Source organism: Lepidochelys kempii, chromosome 2 (genome assembly GCF_965140285.1).
Source record: "Lepidochelys kempii isolate rLepKem1 chromosome 2, rLepKem1.hap1, whole genome shotgun sequence".
Classification (NCBI taxonomy): domain Eukaryota; kingdom Metazoa; phylum Chordata; order Testudines; family Cheloniidae; genus Lepidochelys; species Lepidochelys kempii.
The window spans coordinates 119,895,847-119,909,519 of NC_136381.1; the positions used below are offsets into that span (position 1 = coordinate 119,895,847).

Sequence of the window (13,673 nt, forward strand, 5' to 3'; positions counted from 1 at the left end):
TAAGAGTGTCTACACCTAGAATTAATCAGGAATAGTTAATCCAGTTTAAATTCACACGCTACTTTAGTCTGGATTCTCTTTCAGGGTAAACAAGCCCTAAAATGCGATATGTGGTGTTACCGATGGACGTTTATAAAATTTTCAACCACCCCCACCTCTTTAATAAAATTTGTATTTAAACACAAAAATTAAGGTGGCCTGATTTTCAGAGGTGCTCATTTCCAATGAAGTCAGCCAATTTATTTTGTTTGACACTTGTAATAATGTGAATAATCTAAAGTTACCTCACCTCTGCGTGCACAGCGATGATATTCACTAATGCTTCTTTCAAATAGTTTCTGACACCTAAAACAGAACAAAAAAGGACAGTCAATCACGATCACTGTGTTATCTTGACAGAGCTAAGATAGTCTACTGTTCAATTCTATTGCTCAATGGTAGACTTTTTCTTTTCATTTCTTTAACTAACACATTTGCAATGATAGAGGCAGAAAGAGAAAGTTCCACAGCCACATCGCCACAATCTATTTCCTTTTTCAAAATCAAATGGAGAAAGGCACATTTCCTTACAGCAAAAGGTTAAAGAAGCCAGTAGGTTCCTGTTTCAGTATTCTTCTTCTGTGTGAGAGCCTGTCTCTGATAACCTTTCAGTTTACCACAGATCCAATATTTAAAAAAAAAAGAAAATCCCCTTAATGTAAAGGTCCTGTTGATACACATACAATATGGTATATTACATGTGTAACAGGCAAGTGATGTTTTAAGACGCGAACGTAGACAACAGAATTATATAGCTTGCAAGCAGAAGATCTCATTCCTATTTCTTTTGCAGCTTCTTTGATTGTGAAATATTATCATAAATGGAAATAAGAATTCTTGTTTCTATGGAAGTGGTTTTAGAAGATATTACTCATGACACTTTATAGCAGATGTTATGCTTATATAGAAGAAGTTTCTTTGGGGAAAAAATTTCAAGCAAGCAGTTTATTGTCTAACAAAACTTTTACAGTAGCACATAAAATATTTGTTCAGTAAATCTAGAGTAACAGAACGAATCTGGCTCTTTGTGTACATTGCTTTGCAAGCAATGGCAACACAGGGACTATTTTTTTTAACGGTAGTTAATTTGCGACATAAAGGCAAGCAGAATCGTTGAAAGCACAAAAGCAGTAGAGAGAGAGAGAAGGGGTAGATGTACATGATTGGCCAGATTCTGATTTTGTTACACTAACGTAAATCCAGAGTACACTGACCCCACATCGACTTCTTTGTACATACTCCAAATGTAACTGAGATCAGAATTTTGGAGAATATTAAGGTTCTACAGATTGTGAGTTACAATGGATATTAATATTGCTATTATAAAAGTTACATCAAAGATACACTTGTAATCAGTTCATCTCATTCACTCCATCTTTCTTAGATACGTCTCAGTCGTTATAGCACAGTTCTACTTTGAAAAGTGACTCTAAAAATGACATTGAGGGAATCAAAGTGCATTGTCTCTCAACTGTCATTTCAAGTGTACTCAGTTTATAAAATACATTTGTGTGTTTATTTTATTGGCAAGTCCATCTTGAGATTTAAAAATCAGGCTGCACTCTTTCCTTCCTATCAAACCTAGTTCAAACACACCCAGAGTCCCCCTGGCACTCACCTCTGTAATCCTTATCACTCACAGCTTATTATGAAATCTGTATTTTGTGTATGTATACAAATCTATACATTTTCTCCATTATTCATAGATGGACTGAGCTGGGAAGGCTGGGAGGAGGCAGATACAGGAAGGTTGGGAGATTAAGAGAAGAAGAGGTTCAAGAACAGAAACTGCATGCCACATGAAATGGCAGCAAGTAGAGGTGATTGAAAACCTATGTTGGAAGCAGCATGAAGCTGCTGAGGGAAGAAGCCCCTCAATTAGGGAAGGACCTATAAGTAGCCCTGTTTGGGGGCAGGAGTGGCCGCCAGGAAGATAACAACCTCATTTAGGACAAGAGCAGGTCTCCTACATTCCCATACTCTTTAAATCTCACTGCGGGGGAGCATGGTGATGGGAGAGAGAAGTTTCACAGTGCTGGGCAGATCCATACTCTTGGCTAGGCCTTAAGGTCATTGGTTCTCCGGGACAGAGAGCGATGCTGAGCTGAGCTCACTGACACAGACTCCCAACATTGTATGAGGAGGAGAGAGGAGCAGAGCGAGCACATGGAGAACTCTAACTCTCTCCACCTCATTGCAAGGACACTTCCCAACTGCAGAGTCTTTTGAGAGTTCAAACTGGTCTTCTCATCCACTATGACTAGATCTCCATGATTTCTGCAGCGGCCAGTGTAGCTGACCTCAGGGCTGCCCAACCACTGATGGTGTGGCTGGCCCTGGGGACTGCCTGAGTAGTGGTCCTGGGGGTGGCCAGAGCAGCTGCTGCTTGGCAGCCCCCGGCAGCCGGTGGTGCTGGCTCCAGGGCACCCCTCTACCCCCACCACCCCCCAAGCAGTGACTCCCTGCTCCCCCCAAGCAACGGCCTCCTGGGGCTCACCCCAGAGCAGCAGCTCCCCAGTTAAGATTTAGTCAGGTGTATTTTTATGGTCAGTGACCTGTCCATGACTTTTACTAAAAATACTCCTGACTAAACTGTACCCTTAATTATGACCTTTGGTCACATCTGTATAACTCCACTCTCTTCAAATTATACTTTGAATCACACGTGTGCAATACCATCGCTCTTAATGCATTTGCACCGGCATAAAGTAACCGATAACCTCTATAATCAAAACTTAGGAGACAATTATGTTAATTGGGCACTGGACAGAACAATCACTCTTTGTTGGTTCTGAAAGGTTAACAGGAATAAAAAGATATAACAATCTATTTATGTCACTAAAGTCATACAGACGGAGCAGATCTGTTCAGGAAGAAGATTCCATTTTTACATAGTCACTATTTAGGATAGAAATACACTTCAATCTAATGATGTGCCTAGAAACAAAGGGCTTCTCATAAGCTCTATAAGGTAGAAGTGCCATCAGGCTTTTATTCATACCTCCACACATTCTCTTCCCTGAAAAGTTTTTCATTTAAACTAAACAAATAGCAAAAAACAAAACAAAAACTGTAGTGGATTAAAGTTCCCAAATTTCCAGAATTTTATCAAGCCCTCTCCACTTTTGCTCTTTGTTACAAGGTGGAGAGGTGAAAACACTGCAATACAAAAAGTTTTTATGATTTGTGAAACTGGCTGAAATAATATTTTCCTTGTAATTAGCAAACCAAAGTGGTGATATTACACATCACTACCTGTACCCTGTCAAAAGTTCACAGGCTGATGTGAGATTGTGCCATATTCCCTTCGCCTCTTTCCCTCTTCACCTTCCTTTCCCTTCTCATCCCCTACTTTCCTTTCTTAGGGCTCAAATCTGCTGTAGGCTGCATCCAGCAGAGGACAACACAATCACATACCACCAAATATAGTCTGATGAAGTGAGCTGTAGCTCACGAAAGCTTATGCTCAAATAAATTGGTTAGTCTCTAAGGTGCCACAAGTACTCCTTTTCTTTTTGCGAATACAGACTAACACGGCTGCTACTCTGAAATCTGATGAGTTAGCATACTACATCAGTTCTGCCTTAGGAAAACTAGCAAATAAAGAGGCAGACACATTTTTGCAATAGACATTGTCACTGATAATAATACCTACCAGTGATATGGAAATACATGAAGAATGAATACCAGCCACATCAAAGATTGGGATTTAGGTCCCATCACACCATACAGACTTGGGTAAAAAATGTATTTCTTTTTCACAAAGTATTTCTCAATTAAATTATACATTACATTATTCAGAGTAACAGGCTGCATTAAGCAAAGACAAAGTTAAGAAGAAAATATACAAGTTAGGTAGGCACAGTTGAGTTACGTGATGTCAGTACAAACTAGGGAAATGACATGGTGCTTGACAAATATTGTTAGCAACTGGTCCCCCTAAACCAGTACTGAAAATTTTCAAAACTCTTATGGAAAGATGACAAACAGTTTTGCACCTCTTATACTAGTAAAGACCATTTTCAATAGCTGTTCAAGGAGACTTGTTGTGACAACCATTGTCATCAATGAGTCAATTTCCAACTGTACACAGAGCACGAGCAGTTACTAATGTAAAAGGGGTGCTCCTTTTCTTCTATTTCAGGAAGGATTTTTATTTTTTCATGTGGAGACACAAAACCAAATAAATCAGGACCTGCAGGCATAATGAACAGCTACAGTATATTTTGAACAAAAAATAATAATAATCAGATGACTAGTTTTTATATCCCTGCAGCTTTTAATGAGCAACTTCATGGAAGCAAAGCATTAGCTTTTTTGTAGTATAATTAATTAAAAATATGAGCAACGTCATCCAACTGTAAATTTGTTAGGAAATTCTGTTCAGAAAGTAAAATTTCTATGTATATTGTATTTTTGTATTTCTCCAAAACTGCACTGTGACCCACACAATTATAGTTTTGGGATACCATGCTGCCAGTTCTATTATATAGCACTAAAGCAAATGCACTGTATAACCATAGGTTGTAATTAGTAGGCCAATCAAGCGAAATGTAACAACATTCTTAAATTTAAAACAGTTCTTATTTAGAGTACTGAGACAATTTCCCATGGGAAGCAAGACTAAGGGGAAAAACAATAGAAGACAGTTGGCAGTTTTTCGAAGAGACATTATTAAGGCAAAAGAGCAAACTATCCCACTGTGAAGGAAAAATAGGAAGTATGGCAGGAGACCACCTGGCTTAACCAGGAAACCTTCAATGATCTAAAAATCAAAAAAGGAGTCCTTTAAAAAGTGGAAACTAGGTCAAATGACAAAGGATAAATATAAACAACACAAATATGTAGAATTAGAAAGGCCAAGGCACAAAACAAGATCAAACTAGTTAAAGACATAAAAGGTAACAAGAAAACATTCTACAAATACATTAGAAGCAAGAGAAAGACCAAGGACAGGGTAGGCCCATTACTCAATCGGGGGTAAAAATAATACCAGAAAATGTGGAAATGGCAGAGGTGCTTAATGACTTCTTTGTTTCAGTTTTCACCAAGAAGGTTGGTGGTGATTGGATGACTAACATAGTGAATACCAATGAAAATGAGTTAGGATCAGAAGAGGCTAAAACAGGGAAGGAACAAGTTAAAAATTACTTAGACATATTAGATGTCTTCAAGTCGCCAGGGCCTGATGAAATGCATTCTAGAATACTCAACGAGCTGACTGAGGAGGTATCTAAGCCATTAGCGATTATCTTTGAAAAGTCATGGAAGATGGGAGAGATTCCAGAAGACTGGAAAAGGACAAATATAGTGCCAATCTATAAAAAGGGAAATAAGGACAACGCAGGGAATTACAAACCAGTCAGCTTAACTTCTGTACCCAGAAAGAGAAGGGAGCAACTAATTAAGCAATCAATTTGCAAACATCTAGAAGATAATAAGGTGATAAGTAACAGTCAGCATAGATTTGTCAAGAACAAATCGTGTCAAACCAACCTGATAACAAGCCTTGTGGATAGTGGGGGAAGCTGTAGACGTGGTATATCTTGACTTTGGTAAAGCTTTTGAAACTGTCTCACATGACCTTCTCATAAACAATCTAGGGAAATGCAACCCAGATGGATCTACTGTAAGGTGAGTGCAAAACTGGTTGGAATACCATTCCCAGAGAGTAATTATCAGTGGTCACAGTCATAGAATCATAGAATATCAGGGTTGGAAGGGACCTCAGGAGGTCATCTAGTCCAACCCCCTGCTCAAAGCAGGACCAATCCCCAATTTTTGCCCCAGATCCCTAAATGGCCCCCTCAAGGATTGAACTCACAACCCTGGGTTTAGCAGGCCAATGCTCAAACCACTGAGCTATCCCTCCCCCCCATGCTGGAAGGATGTAATGAGTGGGGTCCCACAAGGATCAGTTCTGGGTCCGGTTCTGTTCAATATCTTCATCAATGATTTAGATAATTGCAATAGTGTGTACGTATAAAGTTTGCAGATGATACCAAACTGGGAGGGGTTGCAAGTGCTTTGGGGGATAGGATTAAAATTCAAAATGATCTGGACAAACTGGAGAAATGGTCTGAAGTAAAAAGGATGAAATTCAATACAGACAAATGCGAAGGATTTGGCACTTAGGAAGGCACAATCAATTGCACACATACAAAATGGGAAATGACTGCCTAGGAAGGAATACTGCGGAAAGGGATCTGGGGGTCATGGTGGACCACAAGCTAAATGATGAGCTAACGGTGTAACACTGTTGCAAAAAAAGAGAACATCATTCTGGGATGTATTAGCAGGAGTGTTGTAAGCAAGACACGAGAAGTAATTCTTCCACTCTACTCTGTGCTGATTAGGCCTCAACTGAAGTATTGTGTCCAGCCCTGGGCGCCACATTTCAGGAAGGATGTGGACAAATTGGAAAAAGTCCAGAGAAGAGTGACAAAAATTATTAAAGGTCTGGAAAACATGACCTATGAGGGAAGACTGAAAAAATTGGTTTTGTTTAGTCTGGAAAAGAGAAGACTAAGAGGGGACATGATAACAGTTTTCAAGTACCTAAAAGGTTGTTACAAGGAGGAGGGAGAAAAATTAACCTCTGAGGATAGGACAAGAAGCAATGGGCTTAAATTGCAGGGAGGTAGGTTTAGGTTGGACATTAGGAAAAACTTCCTAACTGTCAGGGTGGTTAAGCACTGGAATAAATTGCCTAGGGTCGGAGGTTGTGGAATCTCCATCATTGGAGATTTTTAAGAGCAGGTTAGACAAACACCTGTCAGGAATGGTCTAGATACTTAGTCCAGCCATGAGGCAGGGGACTGGACTTGATGATCTCTCAAGGTCCCTTCCAGTCCTATGATTCTATGATAACACAGTACTTTTTCTGAATGAAATGTGTTCAAGAATAACCAAAAAAACCCTTGAAATTCTCATGGAGAATTATCAGCCCCTATTGTACAAACACTGTACATTCCACTCCCAAGGTCTTTAAACTGCAAAATCTGTCTAGCCAGAATCCTAGCTGCCACGAGCAATTATTGGTAAAATTACTTGATCAGGAATGTGTGTTTTATATTATGTTCTAAAGACATGCAGAGAAAAGCTGGTTGGGAAGATTTAAACACCCAGATGTGTACGACAGTTTCAACCATACTTTAGCTGATAGAAACTTAAAACAACAACAACACATCTTCCTATTTTGGGCCAACCACAGCAGTTTTGTACTGATGAAACGTTTGGAAAGAATCTATTATCTGTTAAATACAATTTTCCATTTTATGTCTTAAATAGTTTAGTTTGTGGCAAACAAAACCCCCCAGAAAGTTCACTTTTTAGAAAGTTTAACAAAGAATGTAAAGCTTTTGCAATGACTTGTACAAACTCTGAGAAAAACAGAAGGGAAAGATTTGTGGTTCTGAGAAGTAACAGAAACTAAGCTTGCAGTCACTCAGTGGAGTAGTAGTTCAGGAGAGGGTCAGATAAAGTATTATCCTATCAAATGTACTGCACTTGGGTATACAGGTTTAGCTGTAGAAGAACTATATCACTGAATTCTCCACAAACAACCATAAAACACACACAATACTGCATATCAAATCAATTGGATTCTGAGAGTTGGGTTTTCCAAAAGTATTCAGCTAATGTAAGTCCCCCACAAAAAACTGCTGAAAGGTAGAATTTGTGTGGAATGTATACGTATATACAAGTTGCGTATAGTTTTAAAATGATCAGATAAACATGAAAATGTTGTAACTTTTCTACATCTGTGTGCGCAATTTTAGCACGTTTTAAAAAGAAAGCAACAAAAATCTGCATGCACAGTGTGCGCTCACCTGAGCGCACGGAGTATATTTGAACTCATCAGGACATTTTCTCTATCTGCATGCAACAAGCTAGTTCTTCAAGTGCTCAAACATATTCCAGTGTAAACTGATACAGAAAGAGGATGTGAACATCAAACATTTTAACCTCGTCCACAGCCTAGAAAACTCAAAGCTCAAAGAACGTTGAATTCAGCTAAGACAGCAAGAACATACAGGACATTTTTTAACTCAGCCTAGATTTAACGTATTTTAAATGTTTTAAGATTTGAGTTGCTTTAGAAGTGATGTATAATACTGGCACAATTAGGAATTTTAACTCATTTTATTTGTCTCTTGCCAAGTCAGCCAGTCAGATCGTATGCTGTGGGTCAAGTGGTGTGAGTAAAGAAGGGATTAAGATGAACAAGTTTTATGAAAAAGTAGGTGACATCATTAAATAGTTTTGTTCACAGGTAGTAAACCATACTAGTGATGAGGGTTGATGCAATGTCAAAACTTTAAGAAGAAAGATAGAGAAGAAAGATAAACAGCAGAGAAGGACCTTAGGAAAAAAAATTACCTACCTTTCCATAATTTATTGAATGCATACGTACATTCTACTGTAGATGTGTGTGCACCTTGTGCACAGTTGCTGGAAATTTTTTCCCTCAGTAATACCTGTCGGGGTAGCGTGAGCACCCTCTGGTGCCTTGCATCACTGCACGAGTGGTATAAAGGACCTCGCTGGCCCCCCGCAAACCCCTCAGGTCCTTTTGAAAAGACTCCAATAGAGAGGGGAAGGAGAGAGGGTCACGGAATGGACATGTGCAGCACATCTTGAAGAACAGTTACAGAAAGATAGATACGCGTTTTTTCTTCTTTGGTGTTTGCACATGTCCACTCCACTACAGGTGATTCACAAGCAGTTTGAACTGGAGGTGGGCGTGGAGTCTACTTAAACAGGGACTGAAGGACCACCTGTCCAAATCTGGCATTGTGTCTAGATTGATGAGAGATGACCTAGTGAGAGACAAACATATGGACTGACAATCAGATTACTGCCCTACAAACATCTGGTATGGTTACATGAGCCAGAAAGGCTACAGAAATTTGCCTGCAACCTGGTTGAGCGAGCCACCATTTTACTGGCAGTGCAATATCAGCTAATTGGTAGCATAAACAAAGCTAGAAATCCAGGAAGAGATCCTCTGAATAGCCCTTTACTCTGTATGAAACTGCATCAAAGAGCTGAGAAAAAGACCTGAAAGACTTAGTCCAATATAGGTAAAAAGCCAAAGCTCTTCTAATATATAGAGTATGGAGCATTTCTTCCCCTTTACTCAAATGAGGCTTTGGAAAAAAAGTCAATAAACAAACTGCTTGATTAATGTGAAAATCAGAGTACTGCTGAGGGAAAAATCTCCAAAAACTGTGTATGAGGTGTGCACACACCTACAGTGGAATGGACATGTGCAATCACTTGAAGAAGAATCTCATGTTGTTAGGCAAATTCACTGTTAGAAAGAAACAAGATGGGTGAGGTGATATTTTTTTTATTGGATCAACTTCCGTTGGTGAGAGATGAGCTTTCGAGTTCTAGAATTCTTAGAAGAGCTCTGTGGAGTTGGAAAGCACATCTCTTGCACCAACAGAAGTTAGTCCAATAAAAGATACAGCCTGACCCACCTAGTTTCCTCTTACATTCTGGAACCAATACAGCTATAACACTGCATATATATAAGAAAGAAACATAGGCAAGAGTACTAACTGCTGCTGTTTTTCAATGCCTGCAGGCAGGACGTTTTGAGAAAGAACAACTCATGGGAGATCCTACAGCTGTCAACTACAAGACAGTTCTGATAATGTCTAAATCCCCACGGTTAAGGGGAATGAATCATTGACATAGAAATTAAAAGCTCTTCATATGGTTATGTAGTCAGTCCTTTTTTAGACAATTTTCAAGACTGAACTATTTGACATGCTGATGAGAAATCCAAGCCATGGTGAACTGAAGCAGAAACTGAACCTGAGTTTAGAAATGGCTACCAAGTTTTGGAATAAAAAGCACTCGGCTCCAAGGACCCAGTCTTTAGTGTAGGGGAAAGGTGATTCATACTGTAGGTCTATGCAACAACATTGGCCAGTATTCAGCATTCTTTGTGGAAAGGCCTGGTGGCCTGGAGGTGTACTAGCATATGTATTTTGGTGGAAGTAGGAGCCTAAAGATCTGGTAGTATGAAATCTGATTCTAAAGCTCAATTATTATTTGCATAATTCACTGTTCTGGGTTGTCTATGTTCTGAGCACTGAGTTCTGCCAATTATAGTTACTCAGTCTCCCTCTCAGAACTTCTTTGCCTTATTGTTTAATAATTCCCCCCCCCAATTATTATAACAAACACAGTATGACAACCCATTTGAGATGAATGTGATTCATGCGTAGTTGCACTGCTCTGATACTTGACTGTCCTTGGTGGGTTCATATGCTGTCCAGACACAAAATGCAGGACTACCATACCAGAATGTATGAAAGGAGGACTGAATGCATGTCATCATCAGTTCTGTCTTAAGAAAGTCACCTGTTCCTTGTGCTGATCTGATGTAGGTATGACAACTTTTTCCAAAAATTCCAAATAACTTTTAATTAACTCATATTAGTGCCATGAAAAATTCTCAAACTTAATTTCAGATGTACAGTTCTGTAACTTTATAACAAGCCACAGATGGCTTTTTGTCACTCAAGATTTTGTATCCCTGCTCTAAGCATTTGCAATGTGTTATATGGAACCATTAAGTAGCCGTTGGAAAAAACTGCACATATCTATTACAGTCATTAAGCACTGCTGTGTAGTTGACATTTAAATAGAAACCAATGAACGGTATCCACAAGCCATGTAACAGTTAAGATCAGAGCGTTTAAAGGAGTTGAATTTCCTTTAGACGCTGTCTGCTTCGCAGTTCAAATGGTGATAGTAATGAATGCTTAAAAATGGTTGTGGCTGGTACCATTTGCCTGATCATTGTGGACAGGGCATTTTGTTTTCCTTGTTATAAAACTGTACTATAGGCTAGTCAGTAGCATGACAAACTACTATTTATTGTTTGTATTATAGTCATGCCGCGAGGCCCCAACTGAGATTGGTGCCCACTGTACTAGGCAGTGTGCATACTGAGAGACAGTCCCTGCCCCAGAGAGCTTATTCATACAGTCTAAGGCCAGGTGGAAACATTTATGATAAGTCTGACCTCCTGCATAATACAGGCCATAGAATTTCACTCAGTATTCCTATATCAAGCCCATAAATTCTGGCTCAGCTAGAGCATCTCTTTTAGAAAATTTATAATCTACCGAGTTAAGATAGACAAAAGGTGGGAGGGGAAACAGACACACAGAAAATTAAAATGACTTGTCTTAGGTCACAGCAGGTCAGCAGACAGTCAACAGTGTTTGAATACAGAGGTTGCTCATACAATTTTAATCACAATGTGGGCATGTTAGGGTATCTAATTTTCAGCCATCTTCACACAACTGCTTTATAAAGAATGATCCAGCATTACAGAACAATGCCACAAAGCAGTGAATAGGCTCATACTGATACTTTGACATCTTCCAAAATTATAAAAGCACAACTTGCTCTGAAATTCTTTGCATCTGAATCTCTTTGAAACTAGACTGCATGGATATCAACAAAACAGTTTTTTATTTAAACATTTTTCATTCATTTTATGATAAAGGGAAATTCAAAATCAACTGAATTCTACAACATTAACATTTAGACCTTTGTCCTTTATACCAAAGTACTAATAGTCAGTTATGTGTTTATATAATTCAATACACTTTAACACTTCTGCCTATTCATAAAAGGTAAAAAAAAGAAAAGAAAAGATTCACTCATAAGTGAATGACAGGCAATGTTGTGAAAAACACAATAAATGGTAGAGACACACTCTTATACAAAATATTTCACTTCACAGAGTGGCCTCACATATACAAATTCTGAAACATGTATGAATCTGCTCTGATTCAAAGCGATGGCAATGTTTAAATTAAAGCCAGCCCTGTCATGATCAAAGGCAAAAAATTCAGGTGGCACTATAAAGGAGGAAGTGTAAAGAGTAGGAAAAGAAAGAAGGGCAGGGAAGGAGGAGTGGGCTGATGGCTATGGCACTGATAGGGAAAGCAAAGTTTTTCATTAGATATTTGTAAAAAATTGGCTGTTTATATTATCCAAAAGAAAAAAAAAAAAGAAAAAGCCCAAGACTATATTGCCACGTTGGAGTTTCTGGCATCAAAATTCTTTGAAGTTCACTCTCGTGGTTGATGTTCTTACCAAAAATCCCTCAATGTTATTAAAGTCTTGTAGTCTACAGTCACTTCTCATACATGATGTGTAATTTGTGGCATTGCTATCACATCCATACATGACAAGGACTAACAATCGTTTAATACTGAAAATCAGTGTAGCTGGAGACATTGACTGGGGATGGCAGAACTTCATGAGAATAAAGTCAGAGTGGAAGAGTAACTATTTGTCTATTGCAATAAAGTAACAAAAATTAACATGACTATAAATGCATCTAGTTGTTTTGGAGGTCCTTTTTAATACCACAAAATTATGACGTTTCCTTTTGTGGTTTATTAAGATTACATTATAATTATTCAATATATTTTCTCTCTGTGTTTGCATATGATTCCAAATACCTTCCCAAAACTTCCTAGTTTCAGAGAAAATTAAAGTTGCACTGTTAGACACCCAAAAATCAGAAAATGCCACAATTAAGGTTGCTTATAAACTAACTTTTACTCTGCTCCCTAATGCTAGTCTATTATATTACTCTTTAACTGTATGATCACATATTTCTAAAATGCCATATAAATCCTTTCCTATAATTTAAGAGCCTGGATGGCATCCTGTAATATTTTTTCCATTCATGTACACTTCTCATACACTAATTTCATTGCCAACGTTCTACAATATCTGTTTTGACACACTGCGTATATGGTAAGACCTCTTCTCTCTGAGGTAATTATTTTAATAATTTTTTTCAACACTTTATGGTATCCATTTTCTTTTCAATCAGCAGCACAGCCAACCTTTGGTTCACTCCATGGGATGAAGTGGCTACTACCGACATAATTTTGGGGCATATTATACATGCCACCATGTTTTCATTTCATTTCATGCTCAGTAAGTATGGTTTAGTGTACTTTTCATGTAAATGACCTTTATGGAGTCAGTATACAGAATGACTAGATATTATATGTGCTGCAAAGGTCGTACATAAAAAGTGTATGAGCTTATAATGAATTATTTAAGAAATAATTTTTGATCATATAATTAAGTAAAAATTTTTTTATTCTTACCGCTTTCATAGTACTATCAAAGGTTTGAAAACTATTTTCATTGAGGGATTAGACCAATCAGACAAAGGCAGATGTGAAAGATGAGGGTGGGATTCTTTATCAGTGAAGTCAGGGGCAAAGCCCTTGCAAGAAGATCAGACACCCTGCCGACACCAGCTGCTGGGAAGGATGAGGGTGCTAAGATTTGTACCAGGGTGCTGTTTAGATCTCCATCACTTGCATCAGCATCTGTCTAATGTGTCTCATCTGTATATATCCATTTTATGTAAACTAAAGTATTAATTGAAAGGGATTTAATGCATTGTTACTAGTACAATTTAGAAATTTACATTAATTTTTCAAAGAAATAGCATATATTGGCTTCAAATATTTAAGTATGATATCTTAGGAGAGCAAATGTAAAGATAGTTACCATTTCCTATTACATTACTGACTGTGAGATTATTTTTCTTCTGATGCCCTCTTTTA

General features: G+C 38.2%; 1 protein-coding gene across 4 annotated transcripts in view; it reads right to left on the reverse strand.

The window, feature by feature from the left end:
* The window catches only part of EXOC2 (exocyst complex component 2), a 188,565-nt gene that overhangs the window by 16,138 nt on the left and 158,754 nt on the right, over positions 1 to 13,673 (reverse strand). For all 4 annotated transcript variants that reach the window (XM_073332187.2, XM_073332185.2, XM_073332186.2 and 1 more), the window contains one exon: positions 290 to 345. In XM_073332187.2, the coding sequence (XP_073188288.1) occupies positions 290 to 345 (56 nt within the window). Of the gene's footprint in view, positions 1 to 289; positions 346 to 13,673 lie in introns of those variants that run through there.